Genomic DNA, 18,971 nt, shown 5'->3' on the forward strand with positions numbered 1-18,971 from the left:
GCTCAAGGATCATTCAATCCCTCTGATGACAGCCATGTCACTGGGGTCAAAACAATGACCTCACAAATGTCCCAGACATGGCATTGTGATATCCACATTCCATCGTGCTTTGGTCTCCTAACAGCCAGATGCTTATTTCCTGGTTGATGTATAAAAAGACTGAGGCTCAGTCAGGTCCCCTCATTGGCTGAAGGTCACCCACTAGCCATGGGCCAAGGCAGTACTCGAGTCTGTACATGACCACCACAGTATACTTCCCTGGCCCTACCTGGCACTTTTTCTTATGCTAGAGTTGGAATGAGAACCTGGCAAGGAGTGGCCACACCACCAAGGGGCTTGTGGGCAAGGAGCAAAGACAAGACACAGCAATGCACTCCCTGTGTCTGGGTGGGGGTGGGGGAGTCAGTGGCCCCAGAGCAGGTAGTGCATCCTGTTCTGGATGCAGAGTGGGATTGTACTGTGTCAGCTCATTTACAAATGATGGAATTGGACCAGAGAGGGCACCCTGTACATCTACAGAGAACATACAGGGTCAGGAGGGCCATCACTAGAAGCCATCCACATTGCCAGAATAATATCTCCTCCCCTCCCTTTCCCTCCCCTCCTCTCTCTCCCCATTTTCTTCTTCTCCTTCCTTTTCCCTCCCTCCTCCTTCCCTTCCCTTCTCTTCCCCTTTTGCCTCCCCTTCTCTTCCTCCCTCCCTCCTTCTCTCCTCCCCTCTCCCTCCCTCCTTCCCTCCCTCCCATTCCGCCCCTCTCCTTCCTTTCCTGTCCTCTTCTTCCCTCCCCCTCTTTCCTTTTTTCTTTCTGAGGATGGAATTCAGGGCTGTGCACATGCTCATTGAGGAGATGAGACCCCAGTCCGGGTCTAGCAGCTCCTAGTTTCATGCCCTTGATTTTCTGCTCCCTCTGAAACCCCGGAAGAGTTCCTATCTCTCAGGCTGCATCTTCACCATTGAAACAATCCATGGCAAAAAGAGGAGTGTCACAGGCCTGCAGGTGTGTGTGCGTGTGCGTGCACGCATGTGAGCGAATGTGTCTAAGACTGCTCCCACAAAGGGCTCCTGGGCACATTGATGGCCAGTGATGTGCAGAGAATTCTGAATTCCACAGATTTTTGAGCTTGTACTGTGATAGTACTGACTTTACCCTGTCAGCTACTTCAGCAGCCTGGCATCTTGCCAAATGCTTTTCATGCTAAACCCGTCAGGTCCCCAACCCCCAGGGACATAAGTGGGAAAACTGAGGCTTGGGGTGGCAGAGCCTGGGAATCAGAGATGCTGAAGAAGGCAAAGAGGTCCGCTCTCCCTCCAATCTCTTTAGCATAGTCTTCCCAGCATTTTACAACTAAAAAAGACAGTATCCAGACGGCGATTTAAATGTCACTCATGTGCACAATGTTCAATGTGAGTCGTTCGTGAGTGTATGCATTGAGTACTCCCATGTGTGTGAATACACATGCCCATCTGTGTGTGTGCACATGGAGGCCAGAAGTAGATGCTGTCGCCCCCACCTTATATATTGAGACAGAGTCTCTCACTTGAACCCAGAGTTTGCTAATCCAGGGAGGTTAACTAGCCATCATGCTCCAAGGATCCCTTATCAACCTTCCAAGCATTGGATTGGGGGAGGGGTGTAGGGGTGGGGGAGGGGGCTGTCACATCTGCCTGACATTTATGTGGGTGTTGGGGATCCAAACTCAGCTCCTCACATTTGCAAGGCAAGCATTTCACCTGCCTAACCATCTCTCCAGCTTGTGTCTATTTCTAACACACACACACACACACACACACACACACACACACACACACACACACAGTGTTTTCTATTTAAAACAAAATAATTCTGTGCCTGTGGGATCAAATACAGGACTTGGTGCATGCCAGTCAAGCACTCTGACACCAAAAAACTTCCTAAACCTTATTTTTTTAAAAAAAAAAATCAATAAAACTAAATGAAGCTATTTAACATACAACATGTTTTTGTAGTGAGAACATGTGAAATCTATTCCTAGTAATTTTCACATATATAATGTGTGTGTGTTGGGGCACTCTACCACTGAGCTACACTTCAGCTCACTTTTTACTTTTTTATTTTGAGACAACATCTTGCTAAGTTGCCCAGGCTGGCCTTGAACTCTCTGTACTCCAGGCAGCCCTGGAACTTGTGATCCTCCTGCCTCAGCTTCCTTAATAGTTGGGACTACAGGTATGCATCTCCACGAACAGCTCCAGTTTATTAAGAGTCACCCAGTGCACAATGACTCTCCAGAACTCACTCCCAGCTGGTGTCTTTTGACCAACATTTCTTGCCTCCCACACTCAGGGCTTTCTGGAACAGCCATACCACTCTGGCAGTCTGTTAGTTCGACCTTTCTAGAGTTTCCCAGAGAGAGAGAGAGTGCACCATTGGCCTTCCATGTCTACTTTATTTCACCTAGTCCCGTGTCCTTCAGCTTTGTCTGCCTCCCTAGGAAGAATGGGGCTTCCTTCTTTCTTAAAAAAAAAATGTGTTTGTTTTTCAAGACAGGGTTTCTCTGTGTACTTTTGGCTGTCCTGGATCTCATTCTATAGATCAGACTGGCTTCAAACTCACAGAGATCTGCTTGCCTCTGCCTCCTGAGTACTGGGATTAAAGGCATGTGCCAACACCCGGCAAATTTTTATTTTTTTTAATTTGATTTTTTTGAGAATTCCGTGTGAGTACTTTATTGATATCATTTCCACCCTCCCTCTCCTTCTCCAACTGCTTCTGTGCCCCCTCTAACTCCCTCTCAGATTCATGATCTTTTTTAATTACACACACACACACACACACACACACACACACACACACACACACACCCTACTGAGTCCATCTAGTGTTGCCTGTATGTACTTTTAAGGCTGACCACTGGGATTGGATAACCTGTCAGAAAAGATAACCTGGAGAAAACTAATTTTTCCTCACTCATCATTACCTGTAGCTCTTCATCTATGGGCGGGGCCTTGTGAAATTTCCTGTATCCATGTTGGTACCTCAAATGGTGTTGTCATTATCCAGGTCACACTTGCAGGGGGGCAGAATCTTCTAGACATCACAGGGAGGCCACACCCATGAAATCTCAACAATACAGTTTTGTAAAATTTTATCTTATCTATTTATTTTTTTAATGTTAATTTCATATTGATTTATTTACTTTTGTGTATCCGTGAATGCCACAGGAAGCATGTGGCAGTCAGGTGACAACTTTGTGGAGTCAGTTCTCTCCTTCCACCACATGGGTCCTGGGGATAGAACACAAATTTTCAGGCTTGGTGTCAATCACCTTTATCTGGTGAGCCAGCTTGCTAGCCCCTCCCCCCCGCCACCCCCCACCCCACCCCACCCCTCGCCCCGCCCCGCCCCACCCGCTTTTTAAAGTCTGAGTCGTATTCCATCGTGTATACAGACTACATTGTCTTTATCCACTCATCAGATGATGGACATGTGGGTTGTTTCCATTGGGCATCGCGAACGTGCTGCGGTGAACGTGGGTGGGCAGACTGATTTCATTTCCTTTGGATGCCCGCCCAGAGGTGGGATTGCTGGGCCATATGGTAGTTCTATTTGTAGTTTTTTTGAGGAACCTCCCTGCTGTTTTCCATCACGGCTGTTTACATCACCGGCAACATGCACTGGGCTTCTCTTCCTCCACGCCCTCACCAACACTTGTTGTCTTTAGTCTTTTTGATGACAGCTATCCTAACAGATGAAGAAAGACAGGCCTACCAATTAAGTTATCCAAGGCCACCCAGGTCGGAAACCGAGGTCTGTGTGTCTGGAGACTCAACACTTTCGCAGAGGGTTCTGCTGAATCAAAGAGGCGAGAAACAGAGGATACATGGCGGCCTGTTCGGTGGTGGGGCTGGCTGGCCTCTGCTCTGTTCTCTCACTTTTTTCCTCTCCCTCCCTCCCTCACTCCCTCCCTTTTTTTCTTCCTTCTTTTCTTCCTCTCCTCTCTCTGTTTTGTTCTGAGACAGGGTCTGATGTAGCTCAGGTTCACTTTGAGTTCCATGTAGCCAAGACTGACCTTAAACTCCTGACACCCCTGCCTTCACCTCCCAAGTGCCGGGGTGTCACTGTGCGGTGCACTAGATCCCCTGAACTTCGTCCTCCTAGCTGAACTTCGTGTGTGCCATCACACCTGGCCTCTGTGCTCTTTCTAACAAAGCTCTCAGTGAAAGCAGTGGTTCATCCCCGCACTGGGAGGTGGAAGCAAGCAGATCTCTGGGAGTTCGAGGCCAGCCTGGTCTGTGTAGTGAGTTCCAGGCCAGTTGTGGTTCCATAATGAGACACCCCCCACAAAAAAAAGCTCTCCCGCTCCCACAGAGCTGGTCTATCTCATCATTTCTGGGGAATTATGAAATAGACCTCAGTGTGTCCTGGGCCCTCCGGTCGTTTCTTGGTCAGACGCTGCACAGTTGAAGTTGCAGATGTCTTTGAGTCCAAACTCAGACCCCAGAGGAGGGGCGCTGTTCATAGGGCCTTGGATAGCACATCCTAGGCAGGCCTCTGCAAGGCATGACCTCAAAAGTAACTCTCAGTAGAGTTCCACAGGGACCTGAAGGGGCAGGGATGGCCAGAGGAACCTAGAAGGGCATGGGGGTTGGTGGCCAGTGAGTGGGGTGGGTGGCTCTCCGGGGTCCTTCTCCTCTCTGCAGACCAGCTAGCTCAGGCTTCTCCCTGGCTCAGAGAGGTTTAGCTCACACACAGATGCTCTTCCCCAAGAGGCAGTACTCTCAGTTGGGCTCCTGGGCTGGAGGGTGTCTAGCTGCTGCAGGAAAGCAGGTGGCCCTCCTGGGCTTGGCTTTCTCCCATTCCGGTCTGGCCCTGCTTAACTTCCATTATCAGATGAGATTGGGCATATTCAAGTGGTGCGGCTGTAGCCGGGCTCTTCCCTCTGCTCAGGTTGAAGGGAACACAATTTGCTTCTCTTCCACATGCAAACTGGCTTTCAGGAGGGGCGTCTGTAAGTGGCCCCCAGAAGCATTCACCACTTAATTTCAGCCAACTGGAGCCACCCAAGAGCCCAAGGCCACGTCTTCTGGTTTTGGAAAGAGCAGCTGGAGTCGAGGTTTGGGGGAAAGTTTCCTAGAGCTGTGTGAATAACTCACCATAAAACAACAAAATGGTGGATTATAAAAACCACAAAACAACAGGATGATCTGTCACAGGCCAAAAATGGGACTGGATTCCACCAGTTAGCTTCATGGGGTACCTTTGAAGGTTGTTTATTTTAATCAATGTGTGTGTGTGTGTGTGTGTGTGTGTGTGTGTGTGTGTGTACTGCATGTTTGCACTCATGTTCATATGGAAGTCACAGGACGATCTCAGGTGTCATGCCTCAGGACACCTTCTACCTCATTAGAAACAGGGTCTCTCATTGGCCTGGAGCTCACTGATTAGACCAGGCTGGCCGGCCAGTGAGTCTCAGAGGTTCACCCCCCTGCCTCTGCCTCCCAGGGCTGGGATTCCTGGTGTGCTCCCCCATGCCTAGCTTTTGAGTTCAGGACTGAGCTCAAGTCCTCATGATGGCATAGCAAGCACTTTGCCATCTCCCGAGTCCGTGCACGGTGCCAAGGCGCTGGCCCACCGCCCCATCCCTGCTTTTTCCCCCCTGTGTAACGGCCACTCGGATCCCACAGTGCCACCCTTCTCTCTCAAAGTCTCTGGATTCAAAGGCTTTGGGCCACCTCTCTGCTTACATAGACATCCTCATTCCTTGCTCCCTCCAGTGCCCCACAGGTCCCCTTACTCTTTCCTGCCTCAGGGCCTGTGCATGACCTGTGTCTTTGTCCAGGAACTCTCTTCCTTAAGATAGCCACATGGCTATCTTCCTCACTCTGACAGCATCCCACACCCGGGTCATTTGTCCTTCCAAGTTCCCTTACCAGGAGAAGACTTCTTCCCCCACCCCACATGGTTTCTCTGTATCTCACTTTCACAGAACGACACAGTGAATATCATCTCCCCGTACCCTTTCTACAAGAATGCATTTGCCCCCACAAGGATGTAGTCCCCCACGGCAGAAGATCAGTTTCTCTCATCCTTTGTTCTAGAACTCCAGGTAGAAGGTTCTTTATGAGCACTGAATGAACCAGTCAAGGAATCTGGCAAAGCAAACCCCACACAAAATCCCACATTTGCACCACCTCCCATTTATCCTTTTTCTTCTCCCAAACTCACATGCCTGGGAGCACTTAGCATCCTTTATGTGCCCCCTTTTGCTTTCCGACTCTTGAGGACCCCAGGTATGAAGCCTCTGGGGGCCTTTTCTGTGAAAAACATTTAAAATAAATATACAATTATAAACTAACTGTCATATCTTAGCGTAACATTGGTATAAGGATGGGTATTTCATTGTCTATGAAAACACTGTTTGGGGGGCCGGGAATGTGGCTCAGAATGCAGAGTGCTTACCTAGGGTTTCTGAAGCCCTAGGTTCAGTCTCCATCATCATATAACCAGGGGTGTGTGTGTGTGTGTGTGTGTGTGTGTGTGTGTGTGTGTGTGTGTGTGTATGTGTGTACTCCAAGCACTCAGGAGAGGGAAGCAGGAGGATCAGAAGCTGAAGGTTGTTATACTCAGCTATATAGTAAATTTAAATCCAGCCTGGAATACATGAGACCCTGTCTCTAAATAAATAAACCCCGCAAACAAAACAAAAACCTGCTGTCTTCAACCTCAAAGTTGATTTTTTTTCTTCTTCTTCAAACTCTGAAGAAGCTCATTTGTGCTTCTGGGGATGGAACCTAGGGCTCCTTACAAGCTGGGCAAGCATGCTACCCACTCTGGCAGCTTCCTTTCGGGTGGTTCTTCCTTCCATTCTCAGGGATGGGTGGATCTTATCCTGAGACAGCCTCTGGGCATGCTGCAATCTCCATACATTGCTGGTCCTAGAGGGTGCCACCTGCCCCTTCCCTCTGCACATCATCTTGTCATTTTATCTGTCCTCCCGAAGCCCTGGGAAGTGGGTCAGAATAGCTCTTATCACCACCAGCTCACACGTAAACTAAGGCCCACGACAGGTCCGGTGGCTTTCCCCAGATCATGTGACCCACCTGTGTGGTTCCAGCCACTGTCTGTCTGCTGCACACGTGCACCAAAGGCCTTTGAGTTTTATGAGAACACTCAGGAGTGGTTGCCTGCAAACTGACAGATGGGTGGAATGTTCCTTTGGGGTTTGTGGATGAGAATTCCCTTTGGCTCAGGTGACAAAGCAGGAGCTCCTGCCCCACATGCAGAGGAAGGAGAGTCTTGGTCTGATGGTAGATTGGGTTTCCCAAAATGTAGTCCTGCTTCTTCTCAAAAACATTTGATAGCTCTCTACTACCAAGGGAAAGAAGGAAGGAAGGAAGGAAGGAAGGAAGGAAGGAAGGAAGGAAGGAAGGGAGGGAGGGAGGGAGGGAGGAAGGGAGGAAGGGAGGAAGGAAGGGAAGGAGGGAGGGAGGGAAGAAGGGAGGGAAGAAGGATGAAAGAAATTAGCCTTCCTAGCCAACAACTCTGCAGAACTTAGAGTTTCCAGTCTGTTTTGAAGGCACACTCACAGCTCATCGTCCCCACCCCTGCTATAGCAAACAGAACACATTCAGGATTCCCTCTTGAATGCTGCTAGGATCATCCCTAGCACGGAATGTCCAAAGCCAAAGAGACAGGAGGAGGACTGAGAATGTGGCAGCCCCAAGTTCGCTGCCATGGCACTGGGTTTGGGGAGAGGGAAGATAGTCTCGATGGTGCTGAGGAGTGAAGCCAGGGACCCATCCTTTCTTGAAAGGCCCTTCAAGTTCCAACAGCACCTGAGCTATCAGCCAATACTCCTGCAGCTTCGGTACATAGATACACCAGGTTCCAGAAGTGGGGAGTCTGTTTAGGGGTCAGCCCCTGTTGCAACCGGGGAAGGGTGTCCTGGGCAGCCACGCTAGCTTGTTTCCCTTCCCTGAGAGCTGGAATAAAAGGCAAGTGTCTTCCTAGTTCCCTTCTCTCCCTCCTTCAGTTCTTAACATTTATTCTTTTTTGTATTTGTGTGTGTGTGTGTGTGTGTGTGTGTGTGTGTGTGTGTGCGTGTGTGAGCGCGCGCATGCGCGCGCACGCGCTCATGCTCACCACAGCAGGTGTGTGGAAGTCAGAGGTCAATTTATGGGAGCTACTTTTCTCCTGCTATTGTGTGGGTCCCAAGGATCGAGCTTAGATTGTCAGGTTTGGTGACAATGGCTTTCCCCAGTGAACTGTGTTTCCTGAGGAGCTTTGGGACACATGTGCTGAGAAAAGGGAGCTGCTGGCCACTGGAGGGCTACTCAAGAAGTCTCTGCTTTTGTCTAGGTCACAACACATTTTCCCCTCCCTCCTCCATAATGGTTTCAGAGTTTCGGGTCTTAGGCTAAGGTCTTTGATCCATTTGGAGACAATTTTCACGCAGAGATGGCGGGGAACGTGGTATCACCCTTCTGCATGTGGATATCCAGTTTTCTTTTTCACATGACCTTTTTACCCCTCCTGGGATTTACCAGAGGACTGAGTCAACATGTCACAGACACTTTCACACCGTGATCACTGCAGCAATATTCACAAGGGCTGAGATGAACCAACCCAGGCATCCATCAACAGAGAACAGACAAGGAAAATGTGTGCGCGCAAACACATGATTTTCAGCCTTAAACAAGAACAAAGTTATGTCATTTGTAGGGAAACAGATGAAACTGGGAATAATCATGGTAGAAATTAGGGTTTTCTCTCATTTGTGGCTCTTAGATTTTAATGTAGTCATATACAACCATGTATGTTTGTATAAAATAAAAGTAGGAATAAATTGTCTGGAAGTCAAAGGGAAGAAATGAGAAGGGTATGAAAAGGGAAGGTGGGAGGTGTGGAGGTGAGGGCCACACGCTCGACAGAGACTGTATACATGTATGAAAACTTAAAGATTAAAGTTTAAAAAAGGGAGGTGTTGGCCGGAGGACAGATGTCCCTCTGCTCCATGCTGGGGTGTTTCTGGGAAAGACAGGAGCATTTCCTGGTGTTCCTTCAGTTGAGGCTTGGTCTGGCTTTGATTCATCGATCTCCTCATAGAAAAGACATTAGTCAGAGCCCCAAACTCCTGAGGTTTAAAGTGGCACACCACACACGGCCCGCTGCACATGCTGTGACAGGCGTGAAGATCACAGCACACCTGACCAGATGTCCCCAGACCTCTTCTGACAGGACCCAGGATGTTGTGCGAGCAGAGCCAGCTTGCTGGAGTGGAAAGGACTCTTAGGGGTCCTCCAGCATGCTGCTCAGCCCTGAGTTCCCTATTGGGTGATGAGCAAGGCCTGGGGGGCAGGGCCAGGCACCAGCCCTGTTTCTAACAACGCAGTCATCTTCAGTCTGTTTGCATATCACAAGTCCAGCCCTATTCTATTAGTTTGGCCTTCAAAGTAAGAGACAGCTCTGGAACCCCTGAGCCACCCCCACCTCACTGCCCCTAATAGACACGCCACTGACAGAGACGTCTGTGGGGTGGAGCGTATGTATGTGACTGAGACCACACAGTGAATGGGTGACCTCAGATTCCAAGCTGCTGGGGACCCTCTCAGGGCTCTGACCTAAGTATTGTGCAGTGTTGGTGGGTGTACAGATGGGTCCATGGCCGGGGACATCTCTCAAGACTCTGGGAGATGCTTTTAAACACTGGATGGAGCTGCGTCTGTGTGTATAGTTCAAAGAGCCATGCCTGGATGAACCAGAGGGACTTTACAATTCCATAGTTCCCTGGTATAGAACGTCCTCCACGAGTGTGGCTCAGACTGCTTGCTTTCCCCAGGGACAGGGATCACTCCATTTTCTGGAACACTCTGCATCAGTGGTGACAAGTTTAGTACCACTAAGTTTTTGAATTAGAAGCAGTGTTCTGAGGACCTGGGAGCTGAATCATAGGATGGCCAGAATCATGACTTCTTAAAATCCTATCCCAGCAGGGCTGAGGGTGTGACTCAGCTGGTAGAGTGTTGGCCTAGCATGCACAAGCCCTAGGTTCCATTCCCAACACTGCTTAAACCAGGTGTGATGGCGCAGTCCCGTGAACCCAGAATTTGGGAGGTAGAGGCAGGAGGATCAAAAGTTCAAAGCCACCCTTGGCTACCAAGTAAGTTTGAGGCTAGCCTGAGCTACACAGGACGCTGTCTTATAAAAACAAGCCGGGGAGTGTGAGATAGCTCAGCACAAAAAGACTCTTGCTGCCATGCTTGATAACCTGACTTTGTTCCCCAGGAACTAGAAAGGCTCCTGAAAGTTGGCTTCTAATGTCTGCATATGTGCTGTAGCCGCCTCTATTCCCTTCCCTCCCTCCCCTCCTCTAGTCTCTCAATCATTAATCAATAAATGTAATAGAGAGATTGAAAGTTTGAAAAATAAAACAAGCAAGCAAACAAATAACCCTGTGGCATTATGCTGCAGACGCAGATTCAGGATCAGTTAGGGCAGAGCAGGACACAGTACCTGAAAGTCTTCCTTATCCACAGACCCATCGTTAACAGGATGAGCCTGTCACTGAGACGTGCTGGCACTGAAAACCAGGTCTCACATCTGTGCTGTCTCTGACTTCATTCTCATACATTGAGAAAACTGAGGCTGAGGGAAGGCAAGCCGTTACCTGAGGCCACACAGCTGGTCCTCTTTTGCGAAGTGGGGCTGGGATTCATACATAGATCCTCACAGGGTTTTATTCATGAACAGGTGTGTATGACTTGATGTTCCCCATGTGATAGTCCAAAGTGGGCCCCTCAGCCTGTGTTCTCTTCCTGTCTGTCTGGGCCTGGGCAGCTGGGGAGCGTCAGGCCCCACCCCGGACAAGTACCTGCTAGCAGTCTTCCAGAAGAGCATGGAGTGGGGCCAGCAAGCTGAGAGTCTTAGCACAGACCTGCTTCCTGTTCCAATGGGGCACTGGCTGGACTCTCTCCAGAGATGCCAGTGGGCCCCAACCTCACCCTAGCCCAGGCTTTGTTTCATTGAGAACTAAGCACTCACCAGGTTGTACGCAGGTGCCAGGCACTGTGGTTACACGTTCATGGTCACAATTTTTTTTTTCATTTTCATAAAACCCAGTGGGTAAGAAGCTCTTACCAGCCCATCTTCCAGACAAGGAGAACAAGGTTCCCAGAGGTTAGGCAAAAGACCCAAAGCTACACAGTTGGCTGAGGGATGGTTGGTGCCGGGACTGGAGCCCTAAGAAAACACAGCATCACTTTCTGATGGCCCAGATGGAGGAAAGTCCCTGGCTGTCATCCGAACTTTGGGACTTTGGGACTTTATTTTCCTCCTTCTCAAAAAAAAAAAAAAAAAAAAAAAAAAAAGCCATCTTATTTAGTTATATGTATGTTTGTGTGTCTGTATGTGGGTTTGTGCTCGTGAGTTCAGGTGCCGGGGAGGCTAGAAAAGGGTGTTGGATCACCTATAGCCAGAGTTACAAGTGGTTGTGAGCCACCAGCTATGAGAGCTAGGAACCAAACCCTGGTACTCTGGAATTTTGGCAAGTGCCCTTAACCTCTGAGCCTTCTCTCCAGCCCCAAGTTTTCCCGCTTATGAAAGGAGGGGACCATCTCCAAAGATTAGTTCCGTTTTCTTCTCTCCTGACTTTTTTCCTAGGTCCAGAACCTTCCGTTTCCAGCTGATATCGATTGAGCTGGGCATGCACCCAGGACCGATCCCTGCACACAGCGGGGATCCCATCTTGAATAAGGAGCACAAAGCCCTTGGCTTTGTGGAACCCAGTGTCCGGTGGGTGAGGATAGTCATTGGACAAACAGGGTGACGAGAAAGACCCTGAAGTGACACAGGTGGTATTGGGTGGGTGTTTCAAACGGCGGTCACTTTGCGAGAGGCTTAAGTAGAGGAAGCCACAAAACCAAGGGTCTTGGGGCAGCTCCCCTTTCAAGATGTTGGCAGAGGGAAAAGGCAGTTCCAGGACAGTAGCAGCTCAGAGAATGTGACGGCATCACCAGGTGGTTCCAGGACATTTTACGCCATCCTAAGGTGATTAGATCACAATCTAAGATTTATGGGGAACTGTTAGAAAAAATTTAACTGGTAAATGATATGAAGATATGAATTGCTGTGTATTTTTACAAGAAGTCTCATGTAGTGCTCCTGGGTGTGGGAGGTTCGGAGGGCGAGACAGGGAGGCCTGGGTGCCTCTACGCCCTGCGAGCATGCTCACCTGTTGGGACCAGGTCCCAGGAAACAGCCCTGTAGGCACAGAGTCCTCCCTCCACAGACTGCCTGCCCACTGTGGCTCTGTGGGTCCTAGACTTTGCATGTGGGCACATGCGTCAAGCTACCACCCCACCGTGCATCTCTCTGCCTCTCATCCCCGAGGGAGACCCCGTGGCCACCTCATCCCTCCAGAGCATCTTAACGGGTCGGGTTGGCGCCTATGCCGGCTAAGCCTGCTCTTGTTGGGACCTGCCCATTGCTGGTGCTGACCCAGGGGAACAGGAAGCGCCCTGCACAGCGGGGCAAGCAGAGCAGCCAGGGCGGGCTGCAAGCACCTGGCTCGCTGAGCTGAGGATCGGATGCTGGGGTAAGGGCGCTTTCCTTCTGGTATTTCGACTTCAGGGATCACGCCATCCTGTGAGAGCTGGGGCCTGAGTGATTTGGGGTCGCCTCCTGCTTGCGGGGCTGGAGGGGTAGTCCTGTATGGCTTCTGCCTGGGGCTGCAGGACAGAATAAGGTAAGAACGGGGGTGGGCGGCATGGAGGGTGAAGAACACTGGTTTGGGGACCCCCAAGTGTGGGTGGGTGTCTGCCCTTGTCCGGTATCCTTTTGCTGAGGTGCTTGGACTCTAGGCACCCCAACAAGGTCTTAAGTGACAGACTGGGGTGGTGAAGCTCAAAGGGTGGCCTAGATTCTGCCCCTCTTCTGCCCCAGGCTTCCAGAACCCGGAGCAGGTGGGCTTTTCCGTTCCCGCCTCCCATCTCAAAACATTTCCTGCAGGCTGTCAGGGAACTCTGTGCCCTGTTCACGGGGACTCTGAGAAGAGGTGGTGCCCTGCTCCTTTCTCCCGTGCCCTGGAAGTTTAACTATTCGGTGCCTTTGAAGAGCGAGATAACCAGAAAAACGAGTCTGTCTCGTCTTACCCAGGAATGCTCCACACATGGCCCACAGCCAGGGTGTTCCTGGGAATGGGGTTCCCAGGGGCAGAGCCGGCTTCAGCCCTCTCAGTGGGCTCCCAAGTCGGCTTCTACCCCTGGTTCTTTAGTGCAGGCTCAGCTCTAAGGGACACAGCAAGCCAGCTGGGAGGACAGAGGAGCCAGATGGTTAGTTCAAGGAGAACCAGTTTCTTGAACTAGTTCGGACCTGGCCACCCACCATGTGAGCTGGGGCAAGCAGCATTCCCAGAACGGGACTCTTTGCCATGTGAGCTGGGGGCAGGTAGCATCCTCAGAACGGGACTCTTTGCCATGTGAGCTGGGGGCAAGCTGCATCCTCAGAATGGGACTCTTTGCCGTGTGAGCTGGGGGCAGGTAGCATCCCCAGAATTGCGACTCTTTGCCATGTGAGCTGGGGACAAGCAGAATCCCCAGAATTGCGACTCTTTGCCATGTGAGCTGGGGGCAAGCAGAATCCCCAGAACTGGGACTCTTGCCATGTGAGCTGGGAGCAGGTAGCATCCTCAGAACGGGACTCTTTGCCATGTGAGCTGGGGGCAAGCAGAATCCCCAGAACTGGGACTCTTGCCATGTGAGCTGGGAGCAGGTAGCATCCTCAGAACGGGACTCTTTGCCATGTGAGCTGGGGGCAAGCAGCATCCTCAGAATGGGACTCTTTGCCATGTGAGCTGGGGGCAGGTAGCATCCTCAGAACGGGACTCTTTGCCATGTGACCTGGGGGCAAGCAGCATCCTTAGAATGGGACTCTTTGCCTGTTTGCACATGAAGACAGAGCAGAGCCCCTTTGAGATTCATTTTGGCTGTGACATTTCCAGAGTCTAGGAGTTGCCTATCTGGAGTTAAGCTCTGTCCACAGTGGGTAGGGGTGGGCTAGGTGTCCTTAGGCCTGGGATAGGGGAAGCAGCCCCGCCTGTGACTACAGAAGCTCCTTTCTAGTTACCACTTTGCTTCCTGATGGGTGCAAGGCCCTGGACTCACACTTGCCATTAATAATAGATAATCTTTTTAAAACTTACCACCACGCTGGATCCCTGCTAGATCGCTCACCTTCATTTTCCCCTTTGATTTACACAAGATTGCTGCGAGATAGAACCACCCCCACACACTGTTTTTTAAAGATAGGGTTGCGCAGCCTGGCCTGAAACTCTCTAGGTAAACATGGATGACCTTGAACTGATCCTCCTGCTTCTACCTCTTCAGTGCTGGGATGCCAGGCATGCACCACCCCACACCCGAGTGTTAGTAACAAATCCAGGGTTTCATGCATGTTCGGCAAGCACTCTACCTGCCTTAGCCGGATCTTCAACCCTAAATAATACACTAGCATATACATTCAATGTTTTGTTTTTAATTATGTGTGTATGGATGCATGTGTCTATGTGTGGGTTTGTGCAAGTGAGTGAGGGTGCCTGCAGAGGCCAGAAGAAGGTGTCAGATTCCCTGGAGCTGGAGTTAGATGCAATGGTGAACTGCCTAATGTGCGTGCTGGGAGCCAAACTCTGGTCCTCCGGAAGAGCAGTACATACTCTTAACCACTGAGCCATCTTCTCCAGCCCCATCTAGATACTATTTTTATCCCTGTGTTATGGAATAAGGAATCAAGGTTCACAGAGGTCAGAGACTTGCTGGAGGCCCAGCCACTTAGCAAATGGGGAGCTGGGGTTGAGATCCAGGCAGCCTGGTGCCAGGTCTGAGATACCGACGGCAACGCTTTCCTGTAGTCCTGTGTGCAGAGATGCAGTACGGTTTGGCTCTGGCTCAGCACCAGTGGAGGGGTCTCACCAAGAGAAACTGCTAACCTTGGATCCCTGGCTAAGAGTTGGAACAATGTTACCTTCACAAGGTATCCACAGAGGTGTCTGGGGGAAAAAAAATAAAGAAGCCAATGAGTGATCAGAACTAGGATATGCCCACAGGAGGCCCAGAGCGGATATTTCCAGCTGTCTGTGTTCTGACACAGGACAAGTCAGATGGCAGGCTCTGTCCACAGCAACGGGCGGGGAGCGGGTCTAACTACGCTTTTCATCCCGCATCCTCCCTGAGGAATGAGAGGAGCAATAAAAGAGGGTAAACATGATCACATACATTATATTTATGTATGCAAATGTCATAATCAAACCAGTTATTAAATACAATTAATATATGCTTTTAAAAAAGAAAGAACCACAGTGATAGGAGCTGGCTCCTCCCTGACTCGAGCCCTTTCCCTTTTTTTTAACTCAGGAGCTTTCCACCATGACTCTTGTCCTGCTGGGTCTAACCATTCTGTTGCTCCACCACGTGGCCTGTGAGAAGCCCCTAGAAGAAACAATTCCTCCCTTGGCTTGGCGCTTCACACATTCCCTGTACAATGCCACCATCTACGAAAACTCTGCTCCCAAGACCTATGTGGAGAGTCCAGTGAAGATGGGCATGTACCTGGCGGATCCCCAGTGGGTGGTGAAGTACCGGATCATCTCTGGAGATGCGGTGGGAGTGTTCAAGACCGAGGAGTATGTGGTAGGCAATTTCTGCTTTCTCAGAATAAGGACCAAGAGCAGCAACACAGCGCTTCTCAACAGGGAGGTGCAAGACAGCTACACGCTCATAGTGCAAGCCTCGGACAAGAGCCTGGCGTTTGAAGCAATGACCCACGTGGTGGTCCGCATCCTGGACCAGAATGACCTGAAGCCCCTCTTCTCCCCACCTTCCTACAGGGTCACCATCTCTGAGGACATGCCCCTCAAGAGCCCCATCTGCAAAGTGACTGCCACGGATGCCGATCTGGGCCAGAACTCTGAGTTCTATTACGCCTTTAATGCCAGGTCGGAGGTGTTTGCCATCCATCCCACCAGTGGCGTGGTCACCGTGGCCGGGAAGCTGAACGTCACATGGTGGAAGAAATACGAGCTCCAGGTGCTGGCTGTGGACCGCATGAGGAAAATCTCAGAGGGCAATGGGTTTGGCAATTTGGCTGCACTGGTAATTCACGTGGAGCCTGTGCACAGGAAGCCCCCAGCTATTACCTCTGTGGTCATGACTCCACCAGATGGTGATGAAGGCACCATCTATGGCACTGTCACGGTGGATACAAATGGCTCTGGAGCTGAAGTAGAGTCCCTGGAGGTGGTTGGTGGTGATCCTGGAAAGTACTTCAAAGCTCTCAAGTCCTATGCCCAAGACAACAAGTTCAACTTGGTGGCAGTCAGGGACATTAACTGGGCAGAACACCTTCATGGCTTCAACCTCAGCTTCCAGGCCCACAGTAGGAGCAGACCTCCTGCCCACTCCCCCATTAGGGCTTTCCATTTCCCACCCTCTAGGCTGACCAGCCTCAGATTTGAGAAGGCTATTTACAGAGTGAAGCTCAGTGAATTCTCCCCTCCTGGAAGTCGTGTGGCATTGGTAAAGGTCACCACTGCCCTCCCCGCTTTGAGATATGCTCTGAAGTCATCCTCTGGGAACACAGTGTTCAAGCTCAATGCTCGCACAGGCCTGATCACCACCGTGAAGCTTGTGGACTTCCACGACCAAAGCCAGTACCAGCTCCATGTGAAAACTTCCCTGGGTCCGGCCACCACCACTGTGATCATTGACATTGTGGACTGTAACAACCACGCCCCAGTCTTCAACACGTCTTCCTGTGAAGGTGCATTGGATGAGAACATCCCTCCTGGTACCAGTGTTTTGACTGTGACAGCCGTAGACCAGGACCATGGGGACAATGGACGTGTCACCTATTCCATTGTTGGCCCCAAAGCTGTTCCATTCTCTATTGACCCTTACCTGGGGGTCATCTCCACCACCAAACCCATGGACTATGAACTCATGAAAAGAATATATACCTTCCGGGTCCGGGCATCAGACTGGGGGTCCCCTTTCCGCCAGGAGAAGGAGGTGTCTGTTTCTCTGAGGCTCAAGAATCTGAATGACAACCAGCCTATGTTTGAGGAAGTCAACTGTACTGTGTCCCTTCGTCAAGATGCGCCAGTCGGGAAGTCGATAATGGCTGTGTCCGCCATAGACATGGATGAACTTCAGAACCTACGATATGAAATTGTGTCTGGCAACGAACAAGACTACTTCCATCTCAACCATTTCTCGGGGGTGATATCTCTCAAACGCTCTTTCATGAATCTCACTGCTGTTCGACCCACCGTCTATTCTCTGAAGATGACAGCCTCTGACGGCAAGAACTACGCCTCCCCCACAACTCTGAAAGTCACTGTGGTGAAGGACCCTCACTCTGAGGTCCCCGTACAGTGCGATAAAACAGGAGTGCTGACCCATATCACAAAGACCATCCTCCAGTCTGCTGGGCTTCAGGGCCAAGAGTCGGGGGAAGAGGAATTCACCTCCCTCAGCAACTATCAGATCAACCACCACGCTCCCCGGTTCGAGGACCACTTCCCCCAGTCCATTGATATTCTGGAGCAGGTTCCCATCAACACTCCCTTGGCCCGCCTGGCAGCCACAGATCCGGATGCTGGCTTTCATGGTCATCTGGTCTACGTGATTGCAGATGGCAATGAGGAAGGCTGCTTTGACATTGAGCTGGAGACAGGGCTCCTCACGGTGGCAGCAGCCTTGGACTATGAGACCACCAGCTTCTACGTCCTCAATGTGACTGTGTATGACCTGGGCACCCCCCAGAAGTCCTCCTGGAAGCTGTTGACAGTGACTGTGAAGGACTGGAATGATAACCCACCCAGGTTTCCTCCGGGTGGGTACCAGCTCACCATTTCTGAGGACACAGAAGTTGGAACCACGATTGCAGAGCTGAAGACAAAAGACGCCGACTCCGAGGACAACGGGAGGGTCCGCTACACCCTGCTAACCCCCACAGAGAAGTTCTCTCTCCATCCACTCACTGGAGAGCTGGTTGTCACAGGACACCTTGACCGGGAATCCGAGCCTCGGTACATACTCAAGGTTGAGGCCAGGGACCAGCCCATGAAGGGCCACCAGCTCTTCTCTGTCACCGACTTGATAGTCACATTAGAGGATATCAATGACAACCCTCCCCAGTGCATCACAGAGCACAGAAGCCTGAAGGTGCCGGAGGACCTGCCCCTTGGGACAATTTTGACATTCCTAGATGCCTCTGACCCTGACCTGGGCCCTGCAGGTGAAGTGAGATATATCCTGGTAGATGATATCCATGGAACCTTCCGGGTGGAGCCGATGACTGGAGCTCTGAGTCTGGAAAGAGAGTTGGACTTTGAGAGGCGGGCTGGTTACAACCTGAGCCTTTGGGCCAGTGACAGCGGGAGGCCTCTAGCCCGCAGGACCCTCTGCCATGTCGAAGTGTTAGTCCTGGATGTAAATGAGAATCTCCATGCTCCTCGCTTTTCATCCTTTGTATACCAGGGCCAGGTGCAGGAGAACAGCCCTGCAGGGACCCAGGTGATGATAATCACAGCCCAGGATGATGACGGTGGTTTGGATGGAGAGCTCCGGTACTTCCTACGGGCTGGCACTGGCCTGGAAGCCTTCAGCATCAACCAAGACACAGGTACTGGGGTGAGGTACATGGGTTGCTGGGGCCTGGAAAACAGTGGGCTGAGGGGAGACACAGGAACAACAAGTATTTTAAATTTGTCTTTATGGGGATTTTCACTGCAGATTTTTTTTATATAGGTTCACACGAATATGCACGTGTATGGGTAAAATACATATTATATGCATATAATAAACATACATATCCCATTCATGAAAGTAATACATGATAGTTATATATTTTTTTCTTTTTTAAAATTTTTTGAGACTATAATTTAATTATATTTCTCCCTTCCATTTCCTTCCTCCAAACTTTCCCATATACCCTTCT

At 50.6% G+C, this 18,971-nt stretch overlaps 1 protein-coding gene across 1 annotated transcript in view; it reads left to right on the forward strand.

The window, feature by feature from the left end:
- The first annotated feature begins 15,259 nt into the window (after positions 1–15,259).
- Fat2 (FAT atypical cadherin 2) overlaps positions 15,260–18,971 on the forward strand; it is a 63,354-nt gene continuing 59,642 nt past the window's right edge. The window contains exon 1 of the mRNA XM_052758501.1: positions 15,260–18,656. Within this exon, the coding sequence (XP_052614461.1) occupies positions 15,398–18,656 (3,259 nt within the window). The 5' untranslated portion in view covers positions 15,260–15,397. The remainder of the gene's footprint in view (positions 18,657–18,971) is intronic.

This window comes from Peromyscus californicus, unplaced genomic scaffold, assembly GCF_007827085.1.
Source record: "Peromyscus californicus insignis strain IS unplaced genomic scaffold, ASM782708v3 Scaffold_3__1_contigs__length_106647218, whole genome shotgun sequence".
In the NCBI taxonomy this organism is placed as follows: Eukaryota; Metazoa; Chordata; class Mammalia; order Rodentia; family Cricetidae; genus Peromyscus; species Peromyscus californicus.